General features: G+C 53.7%; 1 protein-coding gene across 2 annotated transcripts in view; it reads right to left on the reverse strand.

Moving 5' to 3' along the window:
• Positions 1 to 223: 223 nt before the first annotated feature.
• Thbs2 (thrombospondin 2) overlaps positions 224 to 19,310 on the reverse strand; it is a 31,032-nt gene continuing 11,945 nt past the window's right edge. For both annotated transcript variants that reach the window (XM_023711971.1, XM_023711970.1), the window contains exons 7-22: positions 18,713 to 18,809; positions 16,668 to 16,838; positions 16,291 to 16,467; positions 15,491 to 15,664; positions 14,194 to 14,321; positions 13,964 to 14,116; positions 12,965 to 13,183; positions 11,751 to 11,858; positions 10,700 to 10,859; positions 9,830 to 9,948; positions 8,114 to 8,348; positions 6,676 to 6,903; positions 6,018 to 6,289; positions 5,375 to 5,472; positions 3,539 to 3,678; positions 224 to 945 (exon numbers count right to left, since the gene is read on the reverse strand). In XM_023711971.1, coding sequence (XP_023567739.1) covers positions 938 to 945; positions 3,539 to 3,678; positions 5,375 to 5,472; positions 6,018 to 6,289; positions 6,676 to 6,903; positions 8,114 to 8,348; positions 9,830 to 9,948; positions 10,700 to 10,859; positions 11,751 to 11,858; positions 12,965 to 13,183; positions 13,964 to 14,116; positions 14,194 to 14,321; positions 15,491 to 15,664; positions 16,291 to 16,467; positions 16,668 to 16,838; positions 18,713 to 18,809 — 2,487 coding nt within the window. In that variant the 3' untranslated portion in view covers positions 224 to 937. The remainder of the gene's footprint in view (positions 946 to 3,538; positions 3,679 to 5,374; positions 5,473 to 6,017; positions 6,290 to 6,675; positions 6,904 to 8,113; positions 8,349 to 9,829; positions 9,949 to 10,699; positions 10,860 to 11,750; positions 11,859 to 12,964; positions 13,184 to 13,963; positions 14,117 to 14,193; positions 14,322 to 15,490; positions 15,665 to 16,290; positions 16,468 to 16,667; positions 16,839 to 18,712; positions 18,810 to 19,310) is intronic.

A 19,310-nucleotide genomic window follows, 5' to 3' on the forward strand; every position in this document is an offset into this window, starting at 1 on the left:
AGAAGCTCAAAGCAGGCATCCTGCCCTCAGGAAGCAAGAGCAGACGAGCGGCAGGCAGGACCGCAGCAGCCCGCTCAGGAGCAGCCACCGGCTGAGCCGAGGCCTCCTCACGAGGCTTGCTTCTCACTCCGAGGCTGGGCCGAGCCCGCAGCACGGCCCTGAGAGCTCAACCGTGCAGGAACGCTCTCTCTCTCTCTCTCTCTCTCTCTCTCTCTCTCTCTCTCTCTCTCTGATAAAACTCCATCTCTGTCTGGCATGAGGCTTCCATTGCAGGCAGCAGGAGAAAGGGCAAGTGCATTCTTTCAGTTTTCTAACTATTTTCTCTGCTCCAGTTAGTCAATTTATAGCTCACATCATTCCATATCGGGCCGCAGACTCACACCAGTAAGCTTCCTAACCTCAGCCTCGCTATGGCATTGCCTCAGACTCGACTTGACCCTTCCTTATGGTTGACCCGAAGAACTTGTGTGTTACTGTAAAACAGTACTAATCCAAGAAGAGTGAAAACATTAAGCAGTGAAAGTAGTTGAACAACAGTTTTCATGCTTAATTTATAATATTGGCTTATGCACAATATTCCCTTCAACTCCATATACATATAAATACAATAAGTAATTACATTTCATATGTAAACGTCATCCTTTTTAAACAGACAAGCAAAAGGAATGCAATGCCACGGCCAAATTTCATTCCACACAAAATCTCCATCATCAGACTTTTCCAGGAGAAGGTTGGATGTGCATCTTTGGGTTCCATTTGTGATCGTCATCTGAGGGAACACGAACTTGGGGCTGATGAAGGAGCTGCAGAGCCACGCATGGGACAAGGTCAGGGAGCACTGAATGCCACGAGGGAGAAAATCTACAAGTACCAGGGCGCACTGAGATGTCTAAGAAATAGCGTTTGTAGCACATTTCGGAAATCCAGCGCATCTTATCTAGACATCTAAAAGAAAAGCAATATGCAAAATTAGGGTGACTGACGCAGGGCACTTCTTTTGCTGTTTCACCCACAACCTGACACTGTTTGAACTAAAAAATGACATTAATAAGCCAACTCACTGGCTGATCAAAACATGGAAGGATAGAAGGAAGCGAGGAAGACTGAGAAGAAGCAAGGAGGAGGAAGGATGGAATGATAGAAGGACAGATAAATGGATGGGAAGTTAGCTGAAAGGGTGGGTGGATGGATGGAAGACCCATGAAAATACAGATGGAAGAATGAAAAGATGCAAGAAAAATGGACAGAAGAATGAATGTCGTGATGAATACAAGAAAAAATGAAGAGATGGAAGGATAGATGAGCAGATGGAGGAATGGATGCATAGACAGAATGGAATGATGAACAGAAATATGGAAGGACCAATGAGTGACGGAGAGATGAAAGATTGGAAATAGACGGAAGAGAGGAAGGAAGGAAAGGAGCACAGAAGGGAGGATGAGAGGATGAGAGGATGGATGAATGAATGGACTGATGAATGGAAATATAGAAGACTGATGCTCAGACAGATGGAAGGATGGATGCAGAGACAAATGACATGATGGGAAAGTGGATGATGGATGAATAGTGTTAAGACTGTGGGTACACAGATATATGCAATGTATTGAAAGCCGATGTAATAAAAGGAAAAACTAAACATTGTGGTTTGCAATAGGTGATTTTTAACAAACAGAACTGAACCTTACTTCCCTCATCTGTAGAAACATGCCATCAACAAGGTGAGGGTACACTCTCTTCAAGGATATAACAGTTTAATTCAAATTACTCCCAGAAGTATAACTGCAAAGAAACTCTTCTATCCCCATCCACTTAAGAAGCTACAGAGAATTCAGTAAACTGTAGAATTTAGTAGTGTAGGAATGCTCTGTAAGTGATCAGGAAGTGTTCACTGGGCACAGCACTGTCACAGACGTGCAGATCAGCGGAATGGAATAGAGGGGATGAGAACCTCCCAGACACGTGCGTCCATCCAGTCATTGAAAGGGAGCCCAATGCATGCGTTGGAAGAGCAACAGCCTACACAACAGATGAAACTGGGAAAGCTGGCATCTGCCCGCCAAAGACCAAAGCAGGACCTATCTCTCTTACAATATGCTGAACGTGTCAAAACAGATCAAAGATTTAAACAAAGAAAAAGGAAAAAGGAACCCACTAGAAAGCAAAATAGGTAAAACACTTGAGGCACTAGGTGTGGAAAATAAGTTTTTAAACAGGATCCAAACTGCACAAGAAATGACAGGAAGAATCAACAAATGGCTTTACATCAGGTTAAAAGCTTCACAGCAAAAGACGCAATTAGTAGAGTGAAGAGGCAACTTACAAAAAGGGAAAAGTTTTGTCAGCTGTTTGTTAGACAAAGAATTGATATCTACAATATAAAAAGAACTTTAAAAACTTAGACTATCTAAAATAAACAAGCAGTCAAGAAATAAATAAGCAATCAAGAAATGGGCAAGTGAAACACGCAGACACTTCTAGGAGCAGAAGTGCTCCCAGCCAGCAAGCACATGAACACCTCTGGCTGTTAGAGAAAGGCAACCCCAATGCTCTGTCGTAGCCCAGAAATGATGGTCATTGAGTAGTCAGAGAACAACAGACACTGGAGGCTATGGTGAGAAGAAACCCTCACCTGCTGTCAGTGCGACTGGAAACCAGCACAAGCACGATGCTAAGCACTAAGCATATTTCTCAAAGAACTAAAATTAGAAATTCCGCAATGCAGCTGTTCTTCTAGGAATCTCCCCTGAGGAGCTGGAGACATCATTACTACAGCAATATTTGCATGCCAACATTTATAGAGCACAATTCACAAGAGCTAAATATTGGAAGCAGCCTGTATGGCCATCAACAGACAAATGGATGGAGAAAATACGGTATCTCTGTGTAATGGAATATCACTCAGCTATAAAGAAGGACAAATTTGAGATATTTGTAGGACAATAGCTACATCTGGAAAATATAATGTTGCATGAAATAAACCAGACACACCAGCTAAAATACTGTACGGTGTCCATCATTTGAGTGAGGCCAAATACAAGCAAAAGCATAATAAACAATGAGGGCAACAAAACCAAAGGACAGACTGCTCACAGATGCAAAAGGGGGCAGCAAACAGGGAGCAGCGAGGGGGTGTGAACAGAACCAATCTATGCCGTGTGTAGGGACTATAAATATTATATGTCATAAGAATGAAAAAAGAGTAATAACAACAGGAACAAGGAAAATGAGGATAGAGGATTCAGAGGCAGAGGGAGCGAGGTACTATAGGTGGGCAGGGGAAGGGCATAAAAGGGAAACAACCTACTCAGTACCTGCTCCCACTCCCCAGTGAATGTAAACTCCACATGCTGCAAACCTGCACTAATAAAAAGGCAAGAGGGATGGGGGTTCTACCAGGTAGAGTAAACCCCGAAGAAGATGAACACAGCCAATAGGAATTAGAGCCCCTTAATGCTGAGGGAAGGCCACACCACCAGCACGCTATTCCACGCTTCTGGTCCATTCCACCTCCCAAACTGCAAGCTCCTCCTCCACTCACCTCTGCACTCGTACTTGAGGTCCGAGAAGTAGACCATTTCTTGAGAGAAGACGAACAGGCCTAGCCTCCCACCAGCATAGGTTTGGTCGTAGATCGGTCCTGAGTCGGCCATGACCTGTTTTCCTTCATGCACTAAGACCCTAAAACATGGGGATGGGGGAGAAAGAGAACGCAAACCCGTGAGGCATGGGAACCAGGGCTCCAAGTTATGCAGATGCCAAGCTGACCGAGAGGAACCTAGAATTTTCTTCCTGGTTCTGGGGATGGAAGCTGAGGCTTTGCACATGTTAACCAAACTCTCTGTCTCCAAGCCACACTTCCAGCCAAACACAGAGGGACCTGAACACAAGCTCAACTCAGAAGCCTTGCCCAGCACACACCCGAGGGGCTTCTTCCACCCTAACCCCTGCCACTCCATACTTGGGGTGTACAGACAACTAATGATGCAGCTGAAGCAGTTTCTGCCTTTAGGAGCTGAGGAAGGGTGTGGATAGTGAGGGACATTGCGTAGTGGCCTCTGGGATAGGCTTATCTCGTCTTCCTGGATACAAGTTCTCCCCACAAGCAAAGCTTTGTGAGGACCAGAGTCCGCCTTCTGACCTGCTCAGCATGAGGTGGAAACCCTCCCCAGGAGGATGGAGCTCATGTGTGAACAGACGGGGCTCATGCAGGGAGGCTGCCCCCACAGCTCATTCACACACTCTCTACAAACCCCCACACTCCTGGCATCTGCAAAGAAACCAAGAGAGCTGGCTAAAGTGTGTGTTCAGCACACGCAAGGCCCTGGGTTCAATTCCAGGAACACACACAAACACAGACAGGGAGAGATAAAGGAGGCGGGGCAGAGAGGAGGGGGAGAAGAAATTCAAGTACTGCGACTGAATCTTACTGATTTTTTAAAGGACAGAAGGGGAGGGAGGGCCAGCCAGATAGCTCAATGGACTAAAGCACCTGCTTAGGCAGAGCACATCAGTCGGGATTCAATCCCCAACACACTGTGTTGGCCCCACCCCCGGGGCACACTGAGACAGTGATTGAGACTGGGCGTGGTGGCGTGTGCCTGTAATCCCAGTGCTTGGGAGACTGAAAACAAGAGAATCACTACAAGTCTAATCTACATAGTGAGACCCTGTAGGCCCTGCAGACGCTGTGCCAAATACATTAAAAAACAGAAGGAGGAGGAGGAGGAGAGGGAAAGGAGAGGGAGTGGAGGAAAGAGGAGAGACTCTAAATTGCTCAAATTTTGTTTTAATCCAAATTCATTACAAATGCTGGCAGGCCAAAGCCAGAGAATCCTGTTGGCCTGATATTTGTGCTTCATTCACACATGTGACTTCCAGCTCAGCCACTCATGAGGACCAGCCAGGATCTGAGACAGGCAGGTTTCACTCTGGCTCTATCACGGCCTCCACCGGGCCTGCCAGCGTTCCTTACAGGCAGAGGTGCCCACCACCTCCATGCTCCCTTAAGCAGACAAATTATGCTTTCTCTTTCCCAGTTTTTTACTTTTTTTAAATGTCATTCACAGTAGAAATGCAAGATAGAAAAGCAAAGGCAGTAAGGATCCAGAGAAAGCCAGGCATGGCAGTGCACACCTGTAATCCCAGCACATGAGAGGCTGAGGCAGGAGGACTGCCACTGGCCAATCGAGGCAAGCCTGGGCTATATGGGGAGTTCAGGGGAAGCCTGAACTGCACAGAAAGACCCTGTCTCAAAACAACAACAGAAGAATCCAGAGAGGAAGTCAAAGCCAGAACTGGCCTATGCGAGCTCCACCCTACTCTCCCCTAGGAGCCACCACAGGCACAAACAGAGCTGGCACTCTGCTGCCCTTACCTCATGTACCCTGTCTTGGGCCTGTGGATCAGATGCCACCGGTAGGCGGTGTAGTCCTTCCAGCCGATGTTTTTGGGGTCATGCCATAACGTCCTCACCTGGGGAAAAGGTATCACTTTGCAGTCATTTTAGCCCCTGGGTGTCCACGTGGCCTCACACACAGTATGGAGGCTGACCACAACCCTGGAGGCCACCCTGTGGTTGGCCCTGGCCCTCTGACACATGCTGAAAGGACACAGACTCTGCATGTCTCGCACTAGACCTGAACTTGCCCCAGCGCTGTGGGACTTGTCGCCGTGAACTGGCCACATGTCATCAAAGCGCACAGTGGATGAGACTGTGCTTCAGCTCTCTGACAGCAGCCCACAGCCCAGTATTTGGTGCAAAATCATGACCATGACCAAAGCATCAACTTTTGAAACCAGCTTTCTGCCGTTAGAGCAGCGGAGAAAACTGTGATCTGCAGTACAAGTTTCCACAGCGCTCGTCAAGCCTCAAGGCGTGCTGCCTTTAGGAAGGAAGGGGCCCCATAGCACAGCTGAAGCGCTTGCCGCCCGCACTGGCACCACTAAGAATGCAGGAAGGCTCTCTTCAGGCTGAACTGAGCTGCAGGCAGTGTCCGGGTGGCAGCTGCCAGCCTCACCTGCCCCTCTGTGTTCCCTGTGTGCCACAGTGCATTCCGCAGGTGCTCGCCGGTGCCTGTCGTGGAGTTGACCACCTTGAGTGACACGCCTGAGTAGCCGTAGGCCCGGCTGGGCTTGTCCTCCCAGTAGGTCTGCGTCACCTGCTTCCACATCACCACGTAGAACCGGCTGCTGGACTGGTAGCCGAAGACGAAGCCGGCATAGTCATCATCACGCTCAGTGTTCACATAGAACGTGCCGCTGAAGTCTACAGACCCGAACTCATCAAAACCTGGAGGGGAGGGCCACATGGTCATCGGGTCCCTGGGACCCAGTCTGGCTCCTCTGACCATGGGAAAGTGGTCTCCTCTGCCACCCAGCCCAGGCACCTTACCGAGAGAGGGATGGAGCTTAAACAAGATTTTTAATCCCAATTTGGAGAGTTACACGGTGTGACCTATGCGTGAGTACCCCAAGTCCATGCCACAAAACAGCTAGCTGGGCGTGACACTTCAGAGGCAGACATAGGTGCCCCCCGATTCTGCTGCAGAGCTCATGCAGGCTGCAAGCTTCATATGCAAGGAAAGACGGAGTGCTGCAGGCCCACCACCCCCATTTGCACGGTGCCACAGACCTCGGTGGACCCTGAGGGTCGTCACCGGGGAACTCACAGCTCACCTACAGCAATGCCAGGATCTGAGTTTGCTGTCTGAACCAGCTCCTTGCCCTGGTGCCGGATGACCCAGTTGGGATCGATTTGAGTGGTCCCCTTGGGGTCCAAGGGCACCATCTGGAAGTTCCTGAAGTCAGTCTCACTGATGGCGTTGTTTTCAGGGCACACGTCATCGATATCTGGGACGTTGTCATTATCAAAGTCATCTTTACAAATATCACCACGCCCATCACCTATTTTTCAAAGAAAAATCAAAAGCCAGGAGACAAAGCAGGCGGCTTGCCATTGCCCCTGTACTGCAAGCCTAAAGGGTACTTGGTCTCTGAAACCTGCACTGAGGCCTGGCACTGATGCACGGCAGATACGGGGTCTCCAAGCATCCGCTGCGCATGCTCTGAGCAGTCTCTGCCTTCCAGGCCCTCCCATTCCGCTCAGGACTAATGCCCAGCAAGGACCACATGGTGACCCCTCAGGGACTACTGCTCCCCTTATCCTTAGCTCAGACCAGAGAGGAGGTCTGTAGCGCAGTGTCTACTAGAACTCTTGGGTGCTTCTGTCACCTTTCAAACCCCCATCCCCTTCTAGTCTACAGAGCATCTAGAACTCTTACACTGAACTGGCCCTGGCCAGAGGACTTGGGATTCTGTCTACTGGGAGCCTTCTGGTTGTGTCCCCAGGGTTCTGTGGCTAGATGGACCACATGTCACTACTTTGCAGAGTGAGGACCACGGGACTTCTCAGACCCCTTCTCTGTGTGCCACATAATGTGGTGGGGTCCACCTCCCTCTGCACGGCTGTTTGTGTCATGGGAGAGGAAACATGGCATCCTGACTCCCAAGCGCCTCTCCACACCCTCTTCTTCTGCTCAGTATCATGGCTCGCCTTCCATGTGGAGGCACTGACCATGCACAAGGCCTTGAGGGATCACCGAGACCCTCTCTTTTCAAGCCTGCTCCCCCACGTTCCTGCCCAGCCCCACCTGGTGTTTTGCCATCAGACCAGAGCAACACTTCCGTGGGTCTGAGTCCAGCTGGCTCGGCACCCAGGACTCTGATCCCCGTCCGCCAAGGGGCCAGCACAGTGCACCGGCCATGCACGCACAGCCCTGCTGTGGTGCAGGGGCTCCCCACTGGACGGAGGTGTGGGTGCAGAGGGAGTAGTAGCGACCTTCTCACAGGGCTCCTTCTCCTTGTACTCACTCCTCCCCACTCTGTGTCTCTTCCCCTGCAGTCCTTCCTGTCCCCTCTCTAGCCTCCTGCACCCTCGGTGCCTCAGAGGTTGTCAAAGTCCTAAAAATGGCACAGACACCAGATTTTTCTTCAGCCCACACAGACGCCATGTGACGCCGATTGCCTGGTGACTAACGTACAGACTGAGGGATTGGTCAGTTGGGGCCCTTCTGCCCAGGGCCCTGCAGGCCCGGAGCCCAGGGAGAGCACCCACCATCTGTGTCCTCCTGGTCGGGGTTGAACACCAGCCGGCAGTTGTCCCTGTCGTCTGGGATCCCATCATTGTCGTCGTCGGGGTCACAGGCATCCCCCTTGCCATCATTGTCATGGTCAGCCTGGTTGGCATTGGAGATGTAGGGGCAGTTGTCCTGGTTGTTCTGGTGGCCGTCATCATCTATGTCTTCGTTGTTGTCACACTGGTCTCCCACAAGGTCGTTGTCCAGGTCCGTCTGAGAGACAGAGCCAAGGGGAAAGGGGTGAGCCCCTCCCTGAGGGTGTGCCCAGCCAGGCTGCCACCTCCCACGTCTCAGGGCAGGAGCCACTGGGCCGAGCTCCTGCACATCCACAGCAGGCTGGGACGGACTCCAGAAGAGGCTCAGCATTCCGGGCCTGTGCTCCCTGCCAGCAGGCTGCACCTCACAGGCGAGAGAGCCTGGCTTCTCACAGGGAAGAGTGAGCCGCACGCCGGCGGCCTCCAACAGGCTGCCAGGGCACCTCAGGCCCCTGCGGGGGATGTGCTCTCCCTGTCTCCTCCATGGCAGACCTTGGCTGAGTGCTCACAGCAGGAAAAACTGGGAATGACATGAAGTCCCCACCTTCTCAGACAGCTGCAGACAGCCTGGCCTGCGGCTGCTGAGACACCAGAGTTGTGCTCAGAACTGGGGTAAGGAAAAGTTGTCCCAACCCTAATGCCCACCAACTGAAGAGCAGATGAAAGTGATGTGCTGTACAATGGAGTATTACTCAGCTATGAAAAAGATAAACTGAAGCTGTTATAGGTAAATAGATGCAACTGGAGCCCACACTCATAAATGAGGTCAATTAGACCCACATGGGTAAACATCTTATTGTCTTCCTAGCATAAGAACCTAAAGCGTAAGTGAAGCCTGAAAGGCGCAATAGCTGTTAGGAAAGGGAAAGACGCGGTTCAAAAGGAAGGAATGACTAGGAAGAGGGAAAGGAGAAAAGAAAGAAGAAGGAAGGGGAAAGAAAATATATACGCATATGGACGCTAGGCGGCTTGGATAACTGTATTGCTGATTTCTGGTGGTCGATTGAAAGAAGCAGTTAATGCTTAATTTTTTTATTTCTCCTTCTTAATTCTTTATAACCTTTTCTGACCAATTTTGCACGCTTACATCTGGTAATCTGGACAGCTAATATAGAGACAATACTCGGCACTCTAACAACCATTGTTGAATTCCTATCGTTTTGTTTAGTGAAATTCTGCATCAGTTCCAATGGGTTTTCTAAACTATTTTTTTTTTTATTCTCTTTAAAAGATAAGGGCTGGCCTGAGAGCTCAGCGGACTAAAGCTCCTGCTTAGGCACAGCGCAGTGGCGGGGTTCTATCCCCAGCATGCCGTGCCAGCCCTGCCCCCGGGGTGCACTGAGACGGGGCGTGGTGGCGCACACCTATAATCCCAGTGCCTGGGAGGCTGAAAACAGGAGGATCACTGCAAGTCCAACCTACATAGTGAGACCCTGTACATCCCATAGACCTTGTCCTAAATACAGAAAAAAAAAAATGGCTCGAAAGAAAGAAAGAAAGAAAGAAAGAAAGAAAGAAAGAAAGAAAGAAAAAGTTTATAACAGAGATTACTGAAAAACTAAGATTCCTTGGGTGAGCAGGTGAGAATCACAAAGGTGCACCTCCACCAACCTGCTGCGGACCTGGGCCCCACCCTGCCCGCTGGCAATGCCCTGTCACCTGATCGGGATTATGCATCAACGGGCAGTTGTCGCAGTGGTCACCCACACCGTCGCCGTCCGTGTCTCTCTGGTCAGTATTATAGACGTAGGGGCAGTTGTCTCTTTCATTGAAGACGTCTGTCAACATTCAAAGACAGCAGCAACAGGCTGGGCTTAGGAAAGCGCTGCTGCTTTTCCTCTGGGCTTGAACAGCATGCAGCCAAGCTTTGCTTAATGATAATAGAAGGCACTATGTCAGAGCGTGACGATGATGAGATGTGCGGACTAGGAGGGGGGCCAGGGCCCGAGCAGCTGCTGCCTAGGCAGGGCTCCTGGTCCTGAGCAGCGCGCTGGGGCAGGGTGGGAGGGCATCAGACCTGAGGGCTCCACTCTGGAGGCCTGCAGGTCTTGGGCAGTGTCAACCGACTGCTGTGGCAGAGGTCAGCGGCACAGCTACACATTCAAGGGAGGCAGGAGCTTGCCAACGACAATGTGAGAAAGGAAGCAAGCTTGAAACATCCAGTCCCAGAAAGGTGCTCTGAGGTCTTTCTCAGTGGCACTTGGACCAGGCAAGGGGTCAGGGTTCTTGGAGTTCTGGACAGAAGGTGCACTGCACAAGATGCCGTGAATGGCATAGCACGAGGGACCTCTAGACTGCAGCTGGAGAGGAGAGGCAGGCTGGGGGCCTCTGCTCAAGACAGATGCCCAAGGAACCATTGCACTCCCTTTGGAAGTTAGACAAAGCCCTGGAGAACACACCATGAGGTTGGGTTCAGGCCCCCTCAAATGCCAAATAACAGGAACTCTGTGCATGATCCGGAGCCGCAGCCCCCCTGGACCTCTACCCCCAGCAAACTGGGTCCTCAGACACTATTTGGCAGCCACTGACCATCGCCGTCAATGTCGACAGAGCAAGCATCCCCCTCGCCATTGCTGTCCGTATCAATCTGGGCAGGGTTGTGCACGTAGGGGCAGTTGTCACAGCGGTCCCCAACTTCGTCCTTGTCATAATCAGACTGCCGGGGGTTGAACAGCAGCTGGCAATTGTCCTAAAGACACAAGGAGCACCTCAAGAGGGGGCACAGTGACTGCACCCCGTTGCACAGAAAGGATCAGCATTTATAAGTCAGGCACTCAAAGTAGATCGACATGTCAGTGTGGACAAAGACAGCAAAAGCCATCAGCCCTGGCTACACCTGCTGAGCCCTCAGTCATCTATAATGACCTATGCACCTGCTCTCTGCTTACAGAGATGCTTCCTGTGACAGTGGTGTTGCTCCCTCACTGGCATGCATCCAACTTCACTGAGAACAGGTGGAAGTCAGGCGTATGGATGCCATGAACAAAATCAAGGTGGCCCACCCACCCTTGCCGGCATCACACTGGGCACCAATGTGTGAAATCATCTGTATGCGACAGTCGAGGCCAAGGGAGCACCAACTTCTGACACCTCCACCCAAGGAAGGGACTGACGTGTGTCCCTTCTGCACCACAGAAAGCAAGCCAGACTGCACATTTTCTTGTAAAGTGCCCAGGGCCCGGGCTCAGCGGCTGCGCTGTTGTGAATGTCATGCTATCTCTTGCTGGCTTGGGAGTCACCTGTGCCCAGACACACTCTGAGATAAAGCACTGCAGGGAATGCTTGGGCACAAGCCCTGATCTCAGCTGGGCACGGTGCCTCATATCCCTAATGTCAGCCCTTAGGAAGCTGTCACAGGAGGACCCAAATCCTGACCCAGCCTGGACAACTTAGTGACTTAGCAAGCCCCTGCATTACATAAGAAAATGAAAATGCCCGAGGATGGAGCCTGTTGGGAGGCCTTGCGTTCAATCTCCAGTAAGGCAGGAAACAGGAAGAAAGAGGAGGGAGGGGAGGCAGAGCCCCGCATCAGCCTCGCCCGGGCCCAGGGCTGCTGCCTCGGTCACGGGCCGCCCCTCACCTTCTCGTCGCTCACTCCATCATTGTCATCATCCTCATCACATGCATCACCAACGCCATCCTTGTCAAAATCTTCCTGGCCAGAATTGGGGAGCTGGGGGCAGTTGTCCTGTAATGATAATCATCGAAATGTTCAGAAAAGCCCTTGCCTCCCACACAGAGGTTAGACAAAATGACAAGTGTGGTGTCACCAACATGCACGTGGGACATCTGTCCTGACAAGAAGCAGAGAAATAGGCCCATGCCTCTGGCCAGGGCTGACGCCAGTGCCGGTGAGCTGAGACAAAGCCACTGGGTCTGACTGAGCCCAGGTCCGAGGGTCACAAAGGCAGGAGACAGATGCGCCTGGCCCTGCCTGGAAGTGAAGGAGCCACACTGAAGCTCCAGGCCCTCCTCCAGAATCACAGAGCCGAGCTTTAGACTCTGACTGCAGTGGCCAGTGAGTCCTGGAGAAGGAAATCTTTGTGGGTGGTGCTACCTTTTGCAAACTGAGGCTTAGAGTTGAAGCCACCTCGTACTTCAGCTCCTCACAGACAGCGGACAGCGGGCCCAGGAAGTGGGAAGCCACCTGCTGCGGCCCCGCCAACAGCTTCCAAGCTGAGCACATGAGCCGCAGTGTGAAGGGGCGTTGCGCTTGCACTTGGCTCCATGCTGAACCCCGGCACATTTAGCACATCAGCATGAAGATACACCTGGTCCCCAGGCCCTGGCCACAGTCTAGGAGGAAACTAGATGCTTGGAGTTCCCCACGGTTCAGCCCGATGCACTCCTCCTGTGTGGGGCCCAGTCCCTTGCTGTGTGCGGAACTGGAGTGTCCCCAGGTAATGAAGGCTTGGTCCCCGCCTCTGGCACCCCAGGGAGAGGGATAGCCTTAAGCAGGTGAGCCTAGAGCGTGGAAGTGAGGTCGCTGGGGTCCCCTCAGAGAGGACGTGGGGACCTGCCGGTCCTTTCTCTCCCCCTGCTTCCAGAGCCGCCTCATCCGCTGCATGGCCCACCATTGCGCTGTGCTCCCTCACCACAGGCTTCATAGCGCCAAGGGGCCCTGGACTGACTCCTGCAGCCATGAGCCAAAGTGAAGCTCTGCCTGGCTAAGTTGGGTATGCTGGGAATATCAGTGCATAAAAGTGGACCGATCCCTCCTGACTGAGAGCGCTTTCCACCACGGGAGGTCAGGTGTGGGCACAGGTCTGGATTGCCCTGGGCCTCAGGGCTCACCTTGATGCAGTGGTAGGTGGCATTGGTGGCGCAGACCAGGTTGCTATTGGGCCAGCCATCCAGGTCGGAGTCCTCGCCGCAGATGAGCCCGTCGCCTGCGTAGCCTATCTGGCACTCGCACTTGTACATGGGGTCACTGAAGTGGCCCAGGTAGATGCACTCCGCGTGCCGGTGGCAGCTGTGGGTCTTGTCCTTACAAGGGTTCTCAGGCTCACACACCTGGGAACCCAAGGCCACAGGGGTTATGGACAGAGACAAGGCACTGGAGTGGCCCCAGAAGTGCAGGAGAGGGCGCAGGCAGGCGAAAGTCCAGGGACAGAGTTCCGCTTCTCTGGGAAGGGCCTCTGGGGCAGTCTGCTGTGGGTCCCGAGCTGTGGGAACCACGTCCGAGCAGCCTGTGGCTAGCACGTGGGGCTGCTTACTGTGCTTTGAGCATCGTCCATGAAACATGCACAAAAATATAATCCCAAAGTGGCCATGAGGGCGGCAGGGCCCAGGGACAGTGCAGGTCACAGGGCCTCACCCCAGAGAAGGAGTCATGCTGAGCGTGCACAGTGCATGACTGAGAGCTCAGTCATGGCCTTTCAGGCACTCTCTGCCCTTTGTCTCCTGCCTGGGTGACACAAGAGTGGGGGAGGCCTCACCAGATTGCCCCACCCCCAGCTATGACTTCCAGCCTCCAGAACTGTGGAAATAAGTCACTTCTTTATAAAGTACCTACAAATTGCGGTAGCAACACAAAATACGCCAAAGCGTTATTCACATGGAGGAGACAATAATTACACCAATGCTCATGTATTCCTGCACAAGAGCCCAGCTCTGAACTCCCCTGGGGCGACTGTGGGCCTCAGCTGGATGGGGTCAGGTGGCCTGGCTTTGGGAGAGGTAGCTGCCTCCCACAGTCACCCTCCCTCGTCCCTGTCCTACCTCCACTTCTCCGGACTCAATTCACCTTTCTTCCCAGCCCATGCCAATATGCAGGGAAGCAGCGCAGCTCACCTGCTTCTCCGTCTTGGCAGCCTCCAGGCCCACCGCGAAGGGCTGGGTGCCCTTGTAGCGTGGCGGGCAGGGCAGGCAGTGGAAGCCAGGCTGGGTGTTGACACAGCGGGAGACTTTGTTGGTGGAGAAGCAGATATCCGCAACCACAGCGCACTAGGGGACAAGCAGTTGTGAGTCGCAGCCCTCCGGTCCCCATAGGGCACCCTGTTGCCGGCCCCTGGGGCACCCACCTCGTCCAGGTCTTCACAGTGAGTCCCATTGCCCAGGAACCCCACTGGACAGGAGCCGCAGGACCAGGACCCATCCGGGAAGCTGTTGCACACAGCCCCAGGGAAGCAGGGATTGGACAAGCACCCATCTGTGGGACAGGACGGCAGAGCTGAGGCCAGGAGGCAGGCGGCACCTGCCCAGCACAGCTCACAGCACTGCAGAAGGAAGCTCATCCCGGCACCTGCCACCTGCCCTGTGCTGGGAGTTGATGGGGTCACAGAAGCCTGATAGTGGCCCAAGGAGGAGGCCCCTGATGCGTTTGAAGCTGACTTGCTGTTAGGAGAAATCTGGTCTAAAGAGGTGGGCAGCGGTGGGTGTGGCCTGGAAGGGTGCACGTTTGCCCCTGTTCCCTACTCTTTCTCTCTGCCTGCCGCTACCATGCCACCAGCTTTTTCTCCCTGTGATGCCCTTCTGCCACGCTGCACTGCCTGGGAGCCAGCAAAGCCAAATAATCCTTTCTTCCTTCCCGTTGGGGGGCTGGACACTGTGTTTAAAGATGAAAAAGTGAGGAGGAGAGCAATTTAGCAGCTTGGTGAGACACTGCCTAAAAATTAAAACAATTAAAAAAAAAAAAAAGCCTGAGGGTGTAGCGCAGTGCGAAGGCCTTCCTTCAATTCCCAGAACCACAATCAGGGCGCCCGTGTGCGTCGGATCCTTGCCTGTCCGCTGTCCACGAGGTATTGCGTGTTTTCGGCTTTCACATAAAATTTGGAAGGAACAGAACAGAGAGGCCAAAGCAGCTGTCTTTATGTGATGCAAATGCATTTTTCTTCTCTGTTTCCAAGAGTTTCCCACGAACGCTTACACTGCGCGGGGCCATCAATCTGACAGGCTAACTCCAGTGGGTGGGGACTTGCTAAGCAGATTGTAGAGCGCGCTCCTGCGTGTGCTCCTGGGGCCCGCGTACAGCCTTGGGACTGTGCTCAGGCCCTCTGCCCCGCTTTCCTCTCTGACGCTGTGCCTCTGCTCTGCTCCGCACCACCATGAACTGAGGGGCCTTCCTCTCTGCTGTCCTGTTGCTGTCACGTTCCTCTTGGACCCAGCTGACAGGGACTAAATCTCCCGAGCCAAATTCATCTTCCCTTTTGTACTCTACGGGTGTCAGGTTCTGCGTCTCATGATCAGAAGGCAGCTAACATACCGTACATCCAAGCAGTGGCTTCCTCCCACGCACCTCTAGCCGACAGGCCAGGCAGTGTGGGCAGCCCCCAGACGCCCATGCCCTCCCGGTGTGCCCCTCGCGCCCTGCGCACCCACCTACGGGGCAGCTCCGCCTATTGCACATGTGGTACTCCTTCACGTCCCCCACGCAGTCCTGTCCCCCGTGCTGCGGCTCAGGGTTGTTGCAGACCCGTGTGCGCTCGCGGATTCCTCCGCCGCACGTGACTGTGCAGGTCGACCACGGGGACCACGGGCTCCAGCGGCCATCAACTGTGGGAGGAGGCAGGAAAGGGGCTCAGGAGGGTGGACTGACTGGGCTACCAGGTCCCTCTTAGGGCACAATCAGCGAGTGACACAGATATAGAGCTATCCTGGTTTGTTCTCACGTCTAGGTAAAAACTCTCAAGACCCTTAGTAGCTAGAAGCCCAAGGCCCTTTTCCAAGGTGAAGTCTGAGCTGCTCCTGTGTAGATCAAACCCATTGTTCACGGCAGCTGCCCCAGGAGTTCCCATGCGGAGGCCTACGTTAATGCCACTGCGCCACCTCCTTGTGCCCCCAGGGACCCACTTCCTGGGTAGGCCCCTGGGCCATGAACCACATGTGTCCAGGAGCCACGGCTTTCTCAGAGGCACAGGGACGTCCTTTCACAAGACGTGCTCTGCACGTCTGCTGCTGCCCGGGCTGAGTCCATAGCTCTGGCTTGTGGTTCTCCAAGCATAGGTGACTGGGAATTTGACTGTAATCTGCGCTGAACGCAGATAGACTGGCTGTGGGTGTGACATGAAGACTAGGGCCACAGGCCCTCGCTGCCTGGAGCTGTGCAGGCCACGCCCTGGCTCCGGCTCACCTACTCTGAGCTCTGCCTCCTCCCCCTGTACACCCAGCACGGTGCTTACCAGGGCAGGGGGCAGCCTCGCAGGTCTTAGTCTCCCGGCCGCTGCCTTTGCAGTTCTTGCCCCCCATCTGGGGCACTGGGGAGTTGCAGAGGCGGATACGTGTGACGTTGCCGACTCCACAGGTCACTGAGCAGGAGGACCAGGGCGACCAGTGGCTCCAGCCCCCATTCTGCCGGACTAACAGAGAGGGGATGGGTCTCAGGCTGCTTCTGGGCCATGCCGGACCTCCTATCTGGCCACAGGAGGGTTCAGCCCACCCTCATGGGCACAGAGGGGCTCAGAGTGAGGTCTTCAGAACCCCGAGGTGACTGTCTCTCCAACCCATGCGGCCAATGGTCAGGGTTACGGGGAGGGGTGGGCAGGTGGCCGACACTCACTGCGTGTGTCACATTGGCCCAGGCTACAAGCCCGAGTTTGGATGGAGGGCCCAAGGCAGGTGTTGCTGGTGACATCGCACGACCGGCCTCTCTGCTGGGTCCCAGAGCCGCATGTCACGGAGCACTCTGTCCACTCTGACCACGGAGACCAGCCTTCCTCGCTGTCCACCTCTAGATGAGAAGGAAAGCACAGAGTCAGGAGCCCTTGGGACGAGCTGGGCCAGAACCGGACAACATCAAGGCCTGGGTTTTCTCAGGCTCAGGAGCCTGAGCAGGGCGAATGCCCAGCAGAGGACGTGGAGAATTTGGTGGCCTGTGAGTGACCAGATCCAGCAGTCAGCAGGCCCACGGCCTGGGCCAGTGCAGACTGAGTCCACCGTGGAGCTGGTGAGGACTTGCTGTGTGTCTAGAGAAGACGCTCAAAAGATTAGGAAAGAAGAATTTCCCAAGCCAGCACTAGATCCCGCCTGCAGGATGGCTTGAGCCTCCGCTGGTCGACCTGCACGGGGGAACCTTATGCTGAGACTGTTGGTTGAAATTAGAGGTCACATAACTTATTTCCCAATGACTCAACTCAAGAAAAATTAAATAAAAAGGCAGCTATTTGCAGAGAAGTTGCACTCCATAAGTGCGAGCAGAGGGAGTAACCTAGGGCAGGAGAGCTCTCCGGGGCACACAGGCGCTGAGCCTTGTGCACGCTAGCTGAAGGTTCCGGGAAGCACGAATGGGGAACAGCAGAGCACGGGAGGATCACAAGAGGCCTCCTCTGGAAGAGCCCTCAGTTCCTGCGGCACTGTGCTGTCCATACCCAAAGTGCCCCCGTGCCTGCAGGACCTCCAAGCTGTCATCCTCAGACAGTAGACAAGGTCCACATTGACTCCAACCACTGAACTTGATTTGATTCTCATCAGAATTGGTTTGCAACCAGAACGGAGGAGAGAGTTGTATTCACACCTCCCAGCTACGCAGCTTCTGGCCTGACTCTAAGTCAGTCCCAGGCACCGCAGTGCCCCGTGAGGCTTACTTCAAGTGGGAGACCTGTTGGGGAGTGGGGCATCATTTCTCTGTCGTCTATAGATAAGGACTCTGAGCCTCAGAAAGATAGCATCTTGGAGGTCACAGGGCAGAGCCTGGCTTCTCCCAAGCCTGCTTTCTGCATATCCTGCATCAGCCTCCCGAGGACCACACTCAGTCCTGAGCCCACCAGCCACCCCCTCCACAGACCCTGCCAGCCCCCTTCTCCAGGCCCCTTTCCTGGGCCCTTCAGTCTGTGGCTTTAGGACAGTCTGAGACCCTATGGAGGAAGAACTGCACCGCACGGACGCAGGCCTGCACCCCACGGACGCAGGCCCGCAGGGCAGCACCTGGGAGCCTTGAGCCTGGACTTCAGGGCATGCACTGCAGTGTGAGGACAGAAACCAGTTGGGAGCAGGTCAGACACCAAGCCCAGCCACATACAGTTCTGCTGAGACTCAAGGAACAGGAATAGGAAGCCCAGGGTACAGGCCCTGGGGGAGACAGTCCCCTCCAGGAAGGTGGGAGCAGGGCTTACAGCCAACTCTGGGGCCAGCCAGCTCCTGTGTTTCTCTCCATCTGGAGGCAGGATCCAGACTGCCTGGGGCACAACTCCTCACTGAACCTCAGTCTCCGCACCTTGGACTGGTCCTCTACAACCGTCTCACTTGGGTATAGGCTCTGTTTCCAGGTGCCCATTTTCCAGGTTTGCTGGGCCCATGGTGCACTGGGGTAGTGACTCATTGTCCTTAAACACTCCCTTTACCTAGCTAAGGTCTCTGACTCACCCCTGGTATCACCTAGGCCACATCTAAGTCAGAAACGTTGGGGGTTTTGATTCCAGTGGATTTCCAGGAGTCCCCTTTGTCATTGGAGCAGGGACAGGTGGGATTGACTCGTCGCTGAACTCCTAAGACTCAAGGTGCCTCATGGCCCCTGTCAGTGGGCAGTCTAGGCTCTGAAATGTCCCCCTGCTTCCTTGTCAGCTGCCTCTCAGAGAGGTGCAGCTGGGATACAGGTGGCAGGCTTACCGTGAGAGCAGGTGGGGCAGCACTGGCCTTCCACGAATGATGGGTGGGCACACGTCACTGGTGGGCAAGAGATTTGGCGGCAAATAGTTTTGAATTTCTGGAAGTAAAAAAGGTGCTCATAGAAAACTCATCTAAAAGTAGTAGATGCTGGGGCCGGGGAGTTAGCTCAGTAGAATAAGTGCTTGCCTGGCAAGTGCAAGGGCCTGAGTTCAATCCCCGGTTCCACAATAAATAAATAAATAAATAAATAAATAAATAAATAAAAATAAAAGTAGAAGAATGCTGGGCTGAGGAAGAGGGGCCCAAGGAAAGTCAGAAAAGAAGCGGGCTCTGCAGGTGAGAGCACGCTGCTTGAAAAGCGGGAGCGCACGGAGGTTGCGAGCGGCCTGGTGTCTCCCACCTCCGGGCTGGAGTCAGAGGTAGGCCATCCTGGCAGGGTCCTGCTTGAAGTTGCGCCGGAAGAGGTGAGGACAGCTTCTTCTGTTGGTGCCAGGTGCGGGACCCGGGATTGGAGTTCTGATTGACAGGCCACGCCCAGCTCACGGGTCTAACCTCCTTTCTCGGTCCCAATTAGCAAATGTGTCCTGGGAGTCGGATC

Source organism: Octodon degus, unplaced genomic scaffold (assembly GCF_000260255.1).
Source record: "Octodon degus isolate 3935 unplaced genomic scaffold, OctDeg1.0 scaffold00022, whole genome shotgun sequence".
NCBI classification, from domain to species: Eukaryota; Metazoa; Chordata; class Mammalia; order Rodentia; family Octodontidae; genus Octodon; species Octodon degus.